Source organism: Rhinopithecus roxellana, chromosome 17 (assembly GCF_007565055.1).
Source record: "Rhinopithecus roxellana isolate Shanxi Qingling chromosome 17, ASM756505v1, whole genome shotgun sequence".
Taxonomy (NCBI): Eukaryota; Metazoa; Chordata; class Mammalia; order Primates; family Cercopithecidae; genus Rhinopithecus; species Rhinopithecus roxellana.
The window spans coordinates 109,432,885-109,450,419 of record NC_044565.1 but is presented as its reverse complement, the minus strand read 5'-3'; the positions used below and the strand labels follow the sequence as shown (position 1 = coordinate 109,450,419).

Genomic DNA, 17,535 nt, shown 5'->3' with positions numbered 1-17,535 from the left:
TGTGTGTTTGTGTGTGAAGCCCTGGGAATTTCAGGGGATTCATAATCAGTTTGCAAATTACTCAAAAGAAAGTGTCAGTGCTGCTATGTCACCACTTAAACAGGCCTCAGAGATGGCTAGTGATGCTCTGGAAGTGTCTATAAGTAAAGATCCGTGTGATCTTTACTTAGAATTACGCTTTACTTAGAACACACACTTAGAATTACGGACATCTCAGCTACGTGGCCCTCCTTTGGGCTTTGTAATCACTCACGCTGCAGATGAAGGTAAGATGGGAGACTCTAAGAATGTTCTTCGAAAAGTCAGATATCCTTGGCTCTTGAGGACGGAATGCTGCTTAGTGAAGTAATGCACATTCCTTGCTGCTGAGTATTTTCTTTTTGCTCCTGTGGGCATCTAGAAATAAAGGGATCCTGAATACCGGGGAAAATTCAGTTTTGTTTTATGGAAAATTGCAAAAGCAATGATAAGGAAACTAGAACATTGATATTATTTTAATAACCCAACAACACTCTGAAAATCCTAAACATTGGTGCTATGTTATATCATGTCTAGATCCAAGTATTTCTGGATGAGCTTTCCTATTTTAAAAATGGGTAAAAAAACAAAACAAAACAAAACCCAAGTCCTTGATTCAGCTTCTCGGGCTACATCAATACCCCTGGGGCTTCAACAGAAATGCTGACCCTTGTGTTGACTTGCAATTAGTGCCCTGAATTCAACCCTCAGATCAATGTCTATAAAATTGGCTGTAAGAGGTGGATTTTCAAAGTAACACACAGAGATTTAATCCCTTGATTCCCATTACTGTAAGTAAGAGCTGTGAACTTAAATCCCCTTGCAACCGACCCAAAATTTACCCCTTGCTGCCTCGGAGTGCCAATTTAAACAATACAAACCAAAACCGTGGTCAGATGTAATTAGTTTGAGAACCGAGTTTATAATTTTCCTCATGCCAAGCAAACAAGTTAACCCCTTTGGTGACAGATACAGAATAATCTGGACAAAAGGAACACAAATCTCAAGTCGGAACATTTCTTGTGCTATTTGCTGGAAGTTGTGATATTGAAAAATTGTGCTCTTCTGCGAATGGGAAAATGAGGACATAAACTCTGGTTCCAAATGGTTGCAAGTGTAGTTTATGTGGTAAGGTAGTTTTTCCCCTTTCATTAAAAAAATTTCAAGATTCCACTTGATCCGGGTTTCTTCGAAAACATATTACTTCTTAAAAATACAATTCTTATAGGGACAGACTTCAGCTGTGTAGCAGGCAAAGCTGCAGAAGAGAATGTTCTTGAAAGACTGCTGGGTGTTTCTTAGCACAAACCACCTCTGAAAGAGTATCAAGCTCAGTGGTTGGTGAAGCAAAGTCAAGTCCCTGTCCCACCCATCTTTGGGATGAGGAGTTCCCCATGGTGACCCTGAGTCAGGCTTCTTCTGCACCCCTCTGCTTGGTTAACGAGGACTCAACTGAACTGCCCATCTGCAAACAAACCCTTTCCGCATTTTTCTCTCTAGACACGAGTGAATTGTGTCAGATGGTATAGTGGGAAAAAGACAAAGGATATTTGAACCTAAGGATATGGGCTGGATCGGGTGAAGGGATGGTTTTGTCTTTGTTGCTGTTTCTGCTTCTTTAGTTTGGGGAGGAGGATAAGGAAAAGGGAGGGAGATAAGGCTAAAAAGGAGGTTAACAAACATACCCTCCCACATAGGGGATACTTCATGTCAAGCCACTGGTCTAAATACCTCCGTCTTGTTTAGTTCAAAATTCTCTTATTTTACTCAACCAAATATTGCAAACATGATTCCACCATGTTGGTTTCAGTTGTGCGCAGTTCCCTGACTGCACACAAGTCGTGGAAGTAACTTGTGACACTAAAGAATGACAAGCAAAGAGGCCTCCCAGGGCTACTGGTTGAAGAGGAACCCTGTGGCCATTGAGATGACCTTAAGCTTCCTGTTGAGCCTTCACTGGGACACTGGAGAGTGTACATGTGCATATGTGTATGCATGTGCGTGGGTGTGTGTGTGTGTGTATGTATCAGGAAATAGCAAAGACAAATAGTAAACTATTTATATATGAAGAAAAACATACTTTTTTTCCACGAAAAATGTCAGACTTCATACTGATAATCTGTGGGAGCTACATTTAAGCCATTTATGAAACAAAAAGATTGCTTTTAAAGAGATTATAAACTGGGAGCCAGAAAAACTGACTTGAATGTATTTTGATTCTCAAGTTTCCTTGTAAAAATATTCATAGAAATTGGTGGACGTCTTTTACGTACAACTCAACTTCTCTCATTTACAACATAAATCATTTAATGTAACATTTGCAACCTTAGAAAGGCAGACATATTTAATCCAAGTCCGTTTATAAATTCCAATTTCACATGGATTAAAAACTGCAGATAAATTAAGTCACAATAATATCCTGTACATGCATTAAGGCTGGTGACTGCTAAAGTCTCTTGGGAATCTACAAATAAGAAATCACACGCAGATTACTGGGTCTGAAGAGTGTCTACATTGTTAAAAAAATCTTGCTTTTTTTTTTGGTGATGCAGATTTCAACAGTAACTCTGGAAAACTGTGAAAAATGTTATTTAAAAATATATATGTATATGCTACTGCACAGTTTCAAAGATGTGATTCATAAATAATGTTGGCTGCACTGATTAATTTTATAACAATTACTGCACTTCCAAGTTGATGCGAACACGCAGTGACTTTGACTCAATATTAGGCACTAGTAATATCCTTCAGGCGTACTACAGTTTTATGTTAGCTGTATTGTACATATATATTTTTAAATGTATGCATTTATACAAACTGTGTCTATTATGTATGGGTGTCAGAAATGTACACATCACTGTTATATAATACACATATCATTGTTGTACATATTAGGAGAAGTTTTAGTGCAGAAAGTCTCATTGCATTGCATTCCATGTGTTCAATCTAGTACACAATTTGTCACCTCTTCAGATTATTTTTCCAGTACATTCCTCATTAGATCGTGGGTTTCAAGTTTCCATTTGCAATTTGAATGTTTCCAGAAATCTCTGTCTTAACCAAACCTCTCTCTCGAGGCACGACTCTGCACGTGAGTCTGATCTGTGTAGAGCAGTATCATCAAAAATGCCAAATTTTGATCAGGAATATACCTGGGCTACTCTCTTTCAAAGGCAATTGAACATTGTGATCAAGGATAGCATCCATTCAGGTCATGGAAGGATATGGTCAGTTGAACTTGGGTTGAACTTCGGAGGCAAATGTACGTCTTCAAAGAAAAAGATGTGGTAATAAAAATTATTTGCTTAAATGTGAGAGTCTCTGGAAGGATATACATCAAACTGCGAGCGGTGGTTGTCTCAGGCAGAAGGGACAACCGGGGACTTACACTTTCTACTTTCTACATTTCTGCACTGTTTGAATTCTTACAATGAGTAGGTATTACTTTTCTAATCAGAAAACACAAGAAAGATATTTCAACTTGAAACAAAACTAAACAGGCCAGGCATGGTGGCTCATGCCTGTAATCCCAGCACTTTGGGAGGCCAAGGCCAGAGGATCGCTTGAGCCCAGGAGTTTGAGACCAGCCTGGGCAACGTAGTGGGATCCCATCTCTACAAAAAAATAAAGAAAAAATTAGCTGGGTGTGGTGGCATGTGCCTATCTTCCCGGCTGCTTGGGAGGCTGAGGCAGGAGGATCGCTTGAGCCCAGGAGTTTGAGGCTGCGGGGAGCCATGATTGCGCCACCACACTCCAGCTTGGGCCACAGAACCAGACCCGGTCTCAAAACCAAACCAAACCAATAACAACAGCAGCAACAACAAAACTAAGTAAAAGGAACAAGTTATGAATGACTTTCACAAGCAACAATCGGAGGATGGTTTCTAACCAAAATCACCTATGCCAAACCCCACAGAAACTGCTGTGCTCCACAGATGGAACGAGAGATGGTTATAGGAACTGCATGCTCTGACCACTGCCCACAAGGGCAAGTTTCAAGAAGTTTTCCTGGGAAACGTGGGCCATCAGAGTGCTGATAAAACACTGCTGGCCCACCTGTCAAATGGGGCTTCACAGGGAAGCTCATCACACAGATGCCACAACAAAGCCTGCAACTTTCCAGGTAGGCAAGATCAGAGAAGCTCTCCAGGGATGCAGGACAGACCTCCAGGGCCATCCCTTTATGTGTTTGAATATTTCATCAGGATTCTTCAAGAGTAAGTAGAACAAAGTCTCAGTCCTCCAAAAAAAATGACTCAAAATTTCTTAAGTTAGGTTCAAGCTTCCTACATAGGATGAGATTGTGACCTCTGCCAAAAATTAGTTGAAAGGGCTGGGTGTGGTGGCTCACGCCTGTAATCACAGCACTTTCGGAGGTGGAGGCGGGTGGATCACCTGAGGTCAGGAGTTTGAGACCAGCCTGGCCAACACTGCGAAACCCAGTCTCTACTAAAAATGCAAAAATTAGCTGGGCATGGTGGTGCATGCCTGTAATTCCAGCTACTTGGGAGGCTGAGGCAGGAGAATCACTTGAACCCAGGAAGCCGAGATCGTGCCACTGCACTCCAGCCTGGGCAACAGAGCGAAACTCGTCTCAAAAAAAAGTGAAAGGGTTGTAAGAAGCACCCTAGTTGGAGACATGTAAAATGGAAATTCTCTTAATATTTCCAAATGCTTGAAGGCCAAAGCCAAATGCAAATTCCACAAGCCCTCTACTTGCTGTTTTCAATTTATTTCAAATCATCTAAGTTGTTCAGTCATTTATACAATTTTGAATCAGTGCTCAGAGCTAGGGAATCACAATGATCTTATTTCCCACTACAGATCAGGCTGACAAAAATGTTAACAGTACAACCCAACCTGAAAGAATATCAGTGAATGTATAGAGACCAGCATCTAGTCTAAGTATTTTGTGCCGTCATCACCTTGAAAAAACGGATTGCTCCGTATGTTGCACCGCCTGCCTTTCTCAGACCGTCCTGGTGCAACTTTATCAAGCAAGAGGCCTCAAGGACATTATTTTTGTTTTTAAAGTGTGGCAAGATAGACCCTCTTTTTCAGGAGTTACTTTCTTTTCTGCCAAGATTTCATATCCAAATACATTTAACAAGATGACTAAATCTAGGGCATAAGACACTATAAAAGAAAAAACATCAGACAAAAACTGTAAACAAGATGTCAAAGAAACTAAAATGTAAGCTTAATTAAAAAAAGAAAACCAGAGGAAAACTCAGAGCAAGGTGTAAACATACCAGACACACAGGACACGGAAGAGGCTCTGGTTGCTCCTGCTCCAGAAAAGAACTGTGGTCCGCGCTGCAAGCAGCCTGCTAATCAAAGCCTGAAAACTCGCCCCCAAATCAAAACGCATCACGGGGCTGCAGTGGCACACTCTGCATGAGGAGTGAGAGAATCAGACAGCATTATCATGGCAAAGAGCTCTCAGCCTGGTAAGCAAAGGATTCGGGCTCCTACTGAAGGAACATTCTAGGTAATGGCCTCATTTAGCCAAGAAAATCTGTAAGAAAGCTACTGGTGGAAAGAAAAGACTTGCAACAGATTGGCTGACAAATGCCATGTGGCTCTACAGCCACCAAGTCACAGTGGCAGGAAGAAGAAATGCATGTGGCTGGTGGGCTTGTTATCACAGGTGCAGAAAACTTCAACTCCTAACTGAGCTCCAACACACAGGCACTGCTGCTTTAGCATCTGTTAACTTTCAAAGATGCCGAGTTTTTGCTAAATCTCAGTGCCATTTGCATACTACTTGGAGGTGGGGCTGGGAAGCGCTGTGAGTGTCCATCCGTTTGCCTGGAATGCATTTAAGCTGACAATAAAGTCAGATGGGGGAAGGGAATTAGAGGAAGAGCAGGGTATTTGGTAACATGCAATCTAGGAAACTTCTGGCACAAAAATATCTGGCTTATTTTCATTACTCAATTACCCATTAATATATACCGATCAAAAAATAATTGGGGAAGATTATATTAATACTGAAAGTAATCAACAGTATAAGAGCAGGTCTATCTTCACCAGCAGTCAAGCTTTTGGTGTGCTGTATTGCACCTGGTTAACTAACCCATGAGATTTTGGTTGAATTTTCTAAGAAGTCATGGTTTAGCACTGGAATAGAAAGTGTGCGTCTGTGACTGTGTGTGAGTATGGTGTGTGTGTGTGTGTGTGTATTTCCTCTAATCAGAAACCTCTGATCACTTTGTCTAGCCCGGGATTATGGAAACTAGACAAAGAAGGTGTGTTCTGAAGAGCTGTGTTTCTTACACACATACACAGGCGGCTTCTTATATACCCACACATACAAACACACATGCCCTGCAAAAGACCGTTGTTCAATGCTGAGGAAATGTTCACCACAGTCTGCTAAATGCTGTGGCTGGGAATTTCTGTAGCACAGTGTCCAAAAGTGTTGAGCTATCTGTGGAGACCAGAGCCCGATCTGGCTCCAGGGTGAGGTCCCTATGACAGGTGGGCGCTGTTCCGCAGCCAGTGCAGGCCCTGTTGGGAGTACTGGACCAGGTGCTCCATGCTGCTGTGCAGGGTGACCGGCCCCATGAGCAGATCCAGGTCGTTGAAGAATTCTAGGGGACAGAGAGAGTCGTTAAGAATGCCACAGATGCGAGGTGTGCTACCCTGAGCAACTGATGTAAGAAAAAATTGCATTCATGGTCTCTATATAAATCAAGGGTTCTCTGGTCCATCATGGCACTTTAGCATTCCTTTGAACAAAATAAAATCCAAGGGTGGGGAACTCATCCTATATCCGAATAAATAAATACATGATATCTGCCATTTCTAAGTCAAATGAATAGTATTTGCTTAGCCAAATCGCAAAGAAAATCCATATCCTCTGGCTGCATTCTCCTAGTCCAGTAATGCTTCCCACTACTGAATGTGAGTGTGGCTCTGTCGTCCCTTACCCTGTACTCAATTCGGGCATGTGCTGAGCCCCTGGAGTGAGTCCAAGGGGTGAGGCTCTAGGTTTCTAGGGGCAAATCAGAGATGGGCCATGAGACATGTGGACTGAAGTCACCTTCTAGCTTTTGAACATTCCCTAGGTTTGCCCTTTCACCAAACATTTATGATGTGGCCAGGCACAGTGGCTCACACCTGTAATTCCGGCACTTTAGGAAGCCGAGACCGGTAGATGGCTTGAGGTCAGGAGATCGCGACCAGCTGGGCCAACATGGCAAAACTCAGTCTCTACTAAAGATACAAACAAACATTAGCTGGGTGTGGTGGTGCACACCTGTAATCCCAGCTACTCCGGAGGCTGAGGTGGGAGAATCGCTTGAACCCGGGAGGTGGAGGTTGCAGTGAGCTGAGATTGTGCCACTGCACTCCAGCCTGGGCCACAGAGCAAGACCCTGCCTCAAAAACAAACAAATACTTATGATGTACCAAGGCACTCTGCTAGGTGCAGGGGGGTAGGGGAGGACAGCAGGATGAATCGCGTGGGCTCTGCTGTCTCTAAGATCACAGTTTAGTGGCTGGCAGAGGCAAACACATTCTTATGGCTACTCTACTGTCACGGCTGGTCACTGAATACACTTCTCGGGAGTAAGTATCTGGGAGGTGTCTCAAAAGTCCTCACATACATGTTGAATGAAGACCTGCTGGGGCAGGGATGGGGAGGTGGCTGGGAGGTTGGCCGGGGCAGGGATCCAGGGGTAGAACAGAGGAGGAGGAGCAGGTAGGGGCAGGGGAACAATGCCAAGTCTGCACTGGACCCTTGGCACTGAGCCCCCTGGTAGGAGACATCTAGCAGGTAGCTGGCAGCGCCATCTGGAGCTTGGCCTGCTCATAGTCTCCCAAACTGGACACGTGTATTTCCATACATTTGTCCTTTCTGTTTTGTCCACTGGTGACACCCACCCCACCCATTTCAGTCACTCAACTGCTAAGCGCTTTTCTTTTTTTCTTTCCTTGAGATGGAGTCTCGCTCTGTCGCCCAGGCTGGGGTGCAATGGTGCGATCTTGGCTCACTGCAACCACCGCCTTCCAGGTTCAAGCAATTCTCCTGCCTCAGCCTCCTGAGTAGCTGGGATTACAGGTGAGCACCACCACACCTGGCTAATGTTTGTATTTTTAGTAGAGACGGGGTTTCACCATGTTGGCCAGGCTGGTCTCGAACTCCTGACCTCAGGCGATCCACCCACCTCAGCCTCCCCATATCTAAGTGCTTTTCAAAGCTCTGTTCCATGATTCCAAGCCAGATCCTCCAGCAATCTCCTCTTTGTGGCTTCTGACCCCCATGGCATTCTCGCTGGACTCTCTCTGGGCTGCATGTTATGTACTATGTGGTTTTATTTACAATCTCACGCACTCTGCCACACATTCCTTCTCTCGTCCTGAACATCTTGCTCTTGACTTTGGAGCTCTCAGGCCTCCATGCTATCATGGGAACATAATTTGTATTTCATGAGCTGAAAGTGAACTCAGATTTGCACTCTTACCTGCTGCTGCAGGGACAATAATAAATTAGTATAATCTTTCAGGAGAAGAGTTAACAGCATATGTCAATATATAGAACAATACATATCTTAAGAGAATGTATACCTGTTGACCCCCAAATTTTATTCCACAACTCCCTCCTAAGAAAATAATCGGAAATATGGCCAGGCGTGGTGGCTCATGCCTGTAATCCCAGTAATTTGGGAGGCCGAGGCAGGCAGATCACGAGGTCAAGAGATCGAGATCATCCTGGTCAACACGGTGAAACTCTGCCTCTACTAAAAATACAAAAAAAAATAGGTGGACGTGGTGGCACACGCCTATAGTCCCAGCTACTTGGGAGGCTGAGGCAGGAGACTCGCTTGAACCTGGGAGGCAGCAGAGGTTGCCACAAGCCGAGATCACGCCACTGCACTCCAGCATGGCCACAGAGCAAGATTCTGTCTCAAACCAAAAAAAAAAAAAAAAAAAAAAAGAAAAGAAAAAGAAAATAACCAGAAATATGAACAATGACTTACGTAGGGATATTTATCACAGCATTATTTGTCACAGTGGAAAAAAACTGGAAGGAACATAAATGTCTAACAACAGCGGAATGGTTTGAGAAATCAGGATACTTCGTGACTATATAATCAATGTACTAGGATATTATCATCGAACCACCATAAAGGGTGTTTTTGAACTAGTTAGTGACATGAGAAAATGCCTCATATAATGTCAAATGAAGAAAGGATATACAACTGTATGAGTATCCCAGCTACTCAGGAGGCTGAGGCAGAAGAATCGCTTGAACCCAGGAGGCGGAGGTTGCAGTGAGCCGAGATCACGCCACTGTACTCCATCCTGGGCAACAGAGTGAGATTCCATCAAAAAAAAAAAAAAATTATTGATGATTTAAAAGTTGTTTTCTCTGCTTTACAAATGTAGCCACGGTAAGTATGCATTACTTTTTTTTTTTTTTTTCTGAGACAGGAGTCTCGCTCTGTTGCCCAGGCTGGAGTGCAGTGGCGCCATCTCAGCTCACTGCAAGCTCTGCCTCCCGGGTTCACGCCATTCTCCTGCCTCAGCCTCCCGAGTAGCTGGGACTACAGGCCCCGCCACCATGCCCGGGTAATTTTTTGCATTTTTAGTAGAGACGGGGTTTCACCATGTTAGCCAGGATGGTCTAGAACTCCTGACCTTGTGATCTGCCTACCTTGGCCTCCCAAAGAGCTGGGATTACAGGTGCGAGCCACCGTGTCTGGCTTTTTTTTTGTTTTTGAGACCGAGTCTCGCTCTGTTTCCCAGGCTGGAGTGCAATGGCATGATCTTGGCTCACTGCAACCTCTGCCTCCAGCAAGTCATTCTCCTGCCTCAGCCTCCCAAGTAGCTGGGATTATAGGCATGCACCACCATGCCTGGCTAATTTTGTGTATTTTTAGTAGAGACGGGGTTTTGCCATGTTGGCTAGGCTGCTCTTGGACTCCTGACCTCAGGTGATCTGCCCGCCTCGGCCTCCCAAAGTGTTGGGATTACAGGCGTGAGCCGCTGTGCCCTGCCTTATATTACTTTTATAATTAGTAAAAACAAATGTTATTCAAAAAGAAATACAGCTTACACATAAAATGCTCTTTTCAACTGTAAGCAGCTGGCACTCAGTTAGTAACATTCTCATTCATTCATTCATTCATTCATTCATTCATTCATTCAGTGTTTCAGAGCTCCACCTGTGTTCTAGGCACTGGGCTAGGTCTTAGGAATACAAACCTGAATACAATATAGTTCCTCCCTTCGAGAAGCCCGCTGGCTAAAGGGAAAAGTGTAGGTGTGCGTATTTATTCCTGCACCTGGGTCTGTCTCATACCATCTTCCACTAAGGATAGAGGGAGACCAAGGCATCGGAGGGCCCGAGGTCAGGGAGAGGGCAGGAAGGGTCTCCCACCACTGGCGACAACTCCTCCTATTTCTCCTTCCAGAGGTCATGGAAACTCGCCCACCGCTGCCCCGATCAGGTGGGCTCCTGGTTCCCCGCGGGGCGCACTCACCTCGGTTTTCCTTGGCCAGGTTGTCGGCCATCTCCCAGTAGTCGTAGCTGTGCAGGATGCTGTTGGTGATGCTGACGTGGTTGGCCGCCATCTGGTGGATGCGCTGTGGGATGCTGACGATGGTCGATGGGGACAGGGCGCTGGCGTTGGAGAGGCTGCCCTGAGACCCCACGGAGCTGGCGGGAGAGGGGTTGGGAGACATGGGGGATGGGGTTCCAGTGCTCCTGGAAGGGGAGAGGTAGAAAAACCAGAGTGGCGAGGTCGGGAGCAAGCGAGGCAGGACAGCCCCTTGGGGAACGGAACGCAAAGCGCGGTGGCCCAGCACCATGCATTGTCTGGCTTACGGCATTGACTTTGGAAAAGTGAACTTACTTTCCACTGGCCCCCCACGGAGATGGGGCTTGGGCGGCTTTAGATGAGTTCTGCAAGAAAATAACAACAGTGACAGTGAGTGTCATCTGTGTGAGGTGAAACAGGTGACATGAACGTGTCTTCAGGTGACTGCAGAGAGAAGCAGAGGCAGACACTGCAGGAGAAAGGCACCTTCAGAGAAACTGGACCTGGGAAGTCTCTGTCACAGTTCTCTGTTCCTTTTCTCGAAGAGAGTCAGGGAAGCTGCCTGGACTTCCGAAGCTTAACAGTATTTCTCTTAAAGGAAGTTGCTCTTGAATACTCCTAAGAGAATATACTTAAATGTATTTCCCTAGCAGACAGGATACTCCAAAGTTCTAGTTCATCTGAATATTCCAATTTAGAAGTTATTTTGCATGAACAAGGTGCCTGCATCAGCCCTCAGTGAGGTAAGTGAAGGGCTTCACCCACAGCCTGGGTTTTTATGTACAAATTTTAGGTATCACATTAAGTCATAATCCCAAGGGTCGGTTAAATCTTGAAGGAGCCTTATTTTTTCATTGTAAATTAATTTTTCTTAAAAGGAAAAAAGAGCAGGAACTCCCTCACATCCCCCCTTATATACTTTATATTTAAAAGTAGGACATATTTGCAGAAACAGTCGACATACATTTACTTAGTGCCTGAAAATACATGACATCAGATTACATTGTTTTAACTTAGCAAGTTTAAAAGTATTTCTTCTTAAAGGAAGTTGCTATTGCATATTCCTAAAAGAATTGATTAAAATACATTTCCATAACTGACAGGATGTTCAGACATTCTGGTTTATCTGAATATTCTGGTTTAGGAAGTTCTGTTGCACAAGCCAGGTGCTTGCATCGATATTTAAAAGTTTGGCCTCTAGTTAGGGAAGTTGCTCAACGCACAGTCAGATTTCCTGTCAGAACCCAATCATGCCTTCACAGGACTGTGAAAGAAGAAAGCGGTCTTTGTGATGCTGACAGGAGCTTTTCCTTTCCAGAGACAAGAAAACAGCCTCAGCCTGGTTCTCCAGAGACAACATGTTTCTTTTGGTTAGAAAGGACTTTATGGAGTGGTGACTGATTTTTCTGGTTTTAGTGCGGGTGTTATTAAAACGGCAAGAAATGGCCTGTCAGAACTCTGAGGTGCTACAACGGCAAGATGTACACGTAAGGACAGCATTGCAGACCATGCCACTTTTACCTGTCTCAGGAAATACAATTATTTTCATGAGGAGAATCAGGAAACCTTCCGCAATAGGGGAGCTTATCCTCCTTTTCCTGACAGAATGTTACTGACCCTTTTCTCAAGCTGGTGCTACTGGACTGATCACTTTGTTTCCATTTAATCCTGTGGTTCTGAGAACGTGATCTATAGCATGGATGTTCTGGATATGAGAACACTAAGGACAGAAGGGGAGAAAGGCTTGGGGGTTGCAGAAACAGTCCAGTAAAGGCTACTGAATGGAGGAAGAAGGTGGTGGCTCACGCCTGTAATCCCAGCACTTTGGGAGGCTGAGGTGGGTGGATCACCTGAGGTCAGGAGTTTGAGACCAGCCTGGACGACATGGTGAAACCCTATCTCTACTAAAAATACAAAAAATTAGCCAGATGTGGTGGCACATGCCTGTAATCCCAACTACTTGGGGGGGCTGAGACAGAATCGCTTGAACCTGGGAGGTGGAGGTTAGGGTGAGCCAAGATTGTGCCACTGCACTCCAGCCTGGGTGACAGAGTGAGACTCCATCTCAAAAAAAAAAAAAAAAAAAAAAAAAAAAAGAAGTCTTGAATTCTCTTCCTCTACCACTAGGTCCTATGCCCAAGAAATACCGGTAGGAACAAAGTTCATTTTTTTAGAGATAGCTCTGTACTGATAAAACACATATAGCCACATTGTCTTGGGTACCTAAAGATTTCATGGTCTCTGAACTCAAAGTAGCATTTAAATAGACCTTGAGGCTGGGTGTGTGGCTCACACTGGTAATCCTAGCACTTAGGGAGGCTGAGGCGGTAGGCTGGCTGGAGGACAGGAGTTCGAGAGGAGCCTGGACAACATGAGGAGATTCTATGTCTACAGAAAATGAAAAAATGAGCTGGGTGTGGAGGCGTGTATCTGTGGTCTCAGTGACTTGGGAGGCTGAGGTGGGAGGACTGCTTGAGCTCAGGAATTCACAGCTGCGGTGAGCTCCGACCGTACGACTGCACGACCGACTGCACTCCAGCCTGGGCAACAGAACAGGACTCAAAAAAATACAAAAAACAAAGCAAAACAAAGCCCTTGAATTTGTATCCAAGTTTCAGTTATCAGGAATAAGTTTCTGGAGATCCACTGTAAGGCATGGTGACTACAATTAATAATAACGTATAGTATACTTGAAAATCTCTAAAAGAATCGATTTTAAACGTTCCCATCACAAAAACAGTAAGTATGTGAGGTGACGGATATGTTAATTAGCTTGGTTTAATCATTCCACGATGTATAAATATATCAAAACATCACATTATACATAATAAGCACATGCAATTTGTTGTTGGCTAATTAAAAAAAATTTAAAAATAGCTTTTGATGAAGGGTAAATGACATTAACTCCCGGAGGAGAAACTCTGATTTTCTTTTCTTTTTTTTTTTGAGATAAAGTTTCACTCTGTCACCCAGGCTGGAGTGCAGCGGTGTAATCTCAGCTCACTGCAACCTCCGCCTCCTGGGTTCAAGTAATTCTCGTGCCTCAGCCTCCCAAGTAGCTGGGATTACAGGCGCCTGCCACCAGGCCCAGTGTGTTTTCTACCCATTCTGTATGTATTCATGGGCTGCAGAAAATATTAAGAACTTGTATTCCTTAAAAGTTTGTTGTAGCTCCTGGCTGCTTACAGAATTCAGCTTCCTTCTTTATTCAAGCATTTTCCTTGACTGTAATAATTCTCTTTAGTATTAGCTCTTACAGTCTGGATTTCTGAGCACTATTGATGTTGACGTTAGGCACCTGAAGGAAAGGGAAGGCTCAGTGCTGGTTCTTGTCCTGACGACACCAGAGGGTCAGCGGGCCGAGGAAGTGATGTCCGCGGCCTAGCACCTGCTTACTCTACATGGACAATTAGAAGGCAGTGTGCTGAACATGCCTCAGGAACCCCCAGCACAGCCTGGCCATTAGAGATCACCTCTAGAGGAGGCTGGGCATGAACAGATCTCAAATGATGGTTGTGTATCTGACAAAGGGCTGTTGGAGATAGAGAAGGCATAATTGCTAGTTTCTATAGACAAACAGAGAAGAGGCCCAGAAATCTCAAATGAATTATTAATGTAAGGTCAACCTCACAACAGTACATCAGAGAAGGCTTTAAAAAATTTATTCTCCCAGTGAAAATAATTTCATTCCCTGAGAAAAATAAAAGGTGGCATGGTTTGCGATTTTATCCCTATAGCTACACATTGCTATCTACTGCTTTCAACAAGCCATCTCCTACCATTTTAAATAACGCCTCTATTAAAAATTAAATTAGCTACCAGAGACTAGCTAAGAGGGAATGGCTCTAAGGGGTTACCTCTAAGGAAAAGAAGCTCTAAGTGAGCACGAGGAATTTATGTTAGCTATAAAGATGAATTTCCTAGGACAGTGGAGGGAGTAACTGGATCTTCTTTCTCTTGAAGTCATAAAAATACTTGGACGAGGCTGGGTGTGGAGGCTCACACCTGCATTCCCAGCACTTTGGGAGGCCGAGGCGGGCACATCACCTAAGGTCAGGAGTTCGAGACCAGCCTGAACAACATGGTGAAACCCTGTCTCTACTAAAAATACAAAATTAGCCAGGTGTGGTTGCGGGCGCCTGTAATCCCAGCTACTCCAGAGACTGAGGCAGGAGAATCACTTGAACCCAGGAGGCGGAGGTTGCAGTGAGGCAAGATCATGCCCTTGCACTCCAGCCTGGGCGACAAAGAGTGAAACTCCATCTCCAAAAATACAAAATAAAAATAAAAAAATAAAAACACTTGGACAAGGCAGGGAGATACATTAGATGGGCTCTCAAAGGCCCATTCGGAGTCTTGAAAGCCACAAGGGTGGCACCAATTGGGTTAGCTTGGGGACCAGAGGTGACCTGCATTAGCCCCAAAGCAATGGGTGCTACCAGGTGCTTCACAAATGACCTTGACAGGGAGACAACTGAATTTAAGGAACAACTCCGCTCGTTCACTAGACAGTACCTTGAAATAGTCAATTAGTGCTTTCGAATACTTTACAGCGTGGTCCCTTTTGAGTCGAAACATCCGCCAGTACAGGAGAGCCAGGCATCGGTAACTGCAGGCGAAAAGAGAAACAGGCCCAGAAGCGGCTGAGTGCGTCCTGCGCAAACAAGACTTAAACATTTTTGTTGTTTATTCTAAGGCACTCAATAACTAAACCTTGTGTCTATATAGGAAATCTTTCTCTATCTGCATATAATGTCTGTAAGTGAACACTTTTTGTCCAAAAACAGAATTCAACATTCCAAGAAGGTATTCCATAAATACATTTACCACTAGGTAATTTTACAGCATGATGGGATCACCTGTTGGGTCACAGGGGCTGGCCGCTTCCCTCTTCCACCACGAGAGGGCACTGTCTCTCCACGAGAGGCGCGAGGTAGCTCTAGCACGCAGCCTTCACTGCTTCCCGGGTGAGCCCTGCTCTGCGGAAAGGACCGCGCTGCCACCTGACTTTACTGAACTATAGACCAGCCCCACTAAAGTCACAAACATGAATGTACTTTATAAACAATAAAAACACTACGCTGGGAATGGGTGCCATCATTTTATTGTTTCCTATAACATTTTGTATACTTCCATCAGTATTCTATCTTACATAATAATATTATTGTCATTTAGTGTATTATTCCAATATGGGACTTAGTTTGAAAAGGGCACAAAAGGCGTTTCGGAGACGTATCCTCTCTTCCTTGCCGCTCTTCGCTCAGTTATTTGCTAACTCGGATCTCATGCTGACCTCCAGAATGTGAACATTCTGGGTACAATGGCACCATCTCCTCCTAGCAAACCAAACCCAGGACAGGTAACAATCTGAGACCTTTTTTGTGTCTGTGGCTGTTATTATTATTTTTTAATTCAACTATCTTTATTTCACTGCTTGATAGGCATGTATTCTATCAACATTCTCTGCCTTTCCCCTACTGATGAGTAAGGAAGGGCTGACAGGGTAAAGGAACTATAGGTGACCCCATCGTTCCCTTTTTTCTGTGGCATCATTTTCAAAGTAAGTGGCTGCCCTGGGCGCAATGGCTCACGCCTGTAATCCCAGCACTCTGGGAGGCCGAGGCGGGCAGATCACTTGAGGTCAGGAGTTCAAGACCAGCCTGACCAACATGGTGAAACCCCGTCTCTACTAAAAATACAAAAATTAGGCAGGGCACGGTGGCTCGTGCCTGTCATCCCAGCACTTTGGGAGGCCTGTCGATTTTCAATCACTGTGAATTCAGATCATGTATAGTACAGCAGCAAAAAATGGTCTGGACTTTCCCAGGTCATTAGAACTGCTCTGGGGCTTTGTATGTTAGAAGACATTGGGCAAACACTATGCATTTCAGCACCTGGTTTGCCAGTGACGGCATGTGAGGCTGGTGCTGCTATTCTAAGAGGAGAGGGGCACTCACCATAATGCGGCCAGTTGTTTGTCTTCTGGTGTGGCATTGGGGCCTGAGTGGGTTTTTAGTCTCATAGCATACCTTAGAAAAAGGGAGGAGGAGGAGGAATAGAATAAAAAATATAAAAAGCCATGAAATTGTAAAACAAGCTTTCTTAGTAACAGAACTTCTATCATGGGAGTTCTCCCTGCCTGATCCTTCGCTTTGCATAGTATTTGCTGATAATTCTTTCTTAAAAGCTCGCTGGTGCTGCTCCATTTTCCCAAGTGTTACGGTACCGTGATGACTAGAACAGCTACTTTCTGCTCTTTAACAATACAAGTTCGAATGCTACAGATTGTCGGGAGCGATACCAGTTCAGCAACTATTCATGTATATGGTAACATGTCCATTTTTCCAAATTTTGATTTATGGCTGAGTGTCTGACAGAGGGAGGTGAAGTTCCATCCTTCTGTGCTTACCTCCGGAAGAATTTCCACCCTGGGTATGCAGAGGAATGCTTAACTTTACCCCCCTTTCTTTGTTATGTAACTTTTGACAGCTACGTAAGTATCCTGAGTACACTTTTCATCTCTATTTGCTTCTACAGACAGGTGCGAAGAGAAACTAGTGGCTTTTATGGACTGCACTTAATTCCATTTATTTTTCTGAACCAAGGGGACTGTGGCTATTGTTTTCTCCCAACAACATACCAAATTACATATGTACACTCTTTGAGAGAGCTGAGGCAATAGGTATAATGATCAGACTGTCCTAGGTTCAAATCTCAGCTCAGCGACTTATAAGTTGTAAGAGCTTAGACAAATGTATGAACATATTTAAGCCTCCATTTTCTTACCTATAAAATAAGACTAATACTGCCAATCACATTACATTATTGTAAAAATTAACTAAGATAGTGTTTGTGAAGCTCTTGGGATAGCAGGCTGGCTTGTAAATTGCTCAAGAAACATACTGTTACCATCGCACTATCTCCACAACATGCAGACTTGCAGCATTTTTGAGTGTTATCTCTTTGC

General features: G+C 44.2%; 1 protein-coding gene across 6 annotated transcripts in view; it reads right to left on the bottom strand.

The window, feature by feature from the left end:
* Positions 1 to 476: 476 nt before the first annotated feature.
* AFF3 (AF4/FMR2 family member 3) overlaps positions 477 to 17,535 on the bottom strand; it is a 628,365-nt gene continuing 611,306 nt past the window's right edge. For 5 of the 6 annotated variants that reach the window (XM_030920551.1, XM_030920547.1, XM_030920550.1 and 2 more), the window contains 5 exons: positions 16,526 to 16,597; positions 15,084 to 15,177; positions 10,884 to 10,933; positions 10,512 to 10,735; positions 477 to 6,614 (listed from right to left, as the gene is read on the bottom strand). In XM_030920551.1, coding sequence (XP_030776411.1) covers positions 6,493 to 6,614; positions 10,512 to 10,735; positions 10,884 to 10,933; positions 15,084 to 15,177; positions 16,526 to 16,597 — 562 coding nt within the window. In that variant the 3' untranslated portion in view covers positions 477 to 6,492. The remainder of the gene's footprint in view (positions 6,615 to 10,511; positions 10,736 to 10,883; positions 10,934 to 15,083; positions 15,178 to 16,525; positions 16,598 to 17,535) is intronic. The other variant, XM_030920549.1, reaches the window with a different exon arrangement.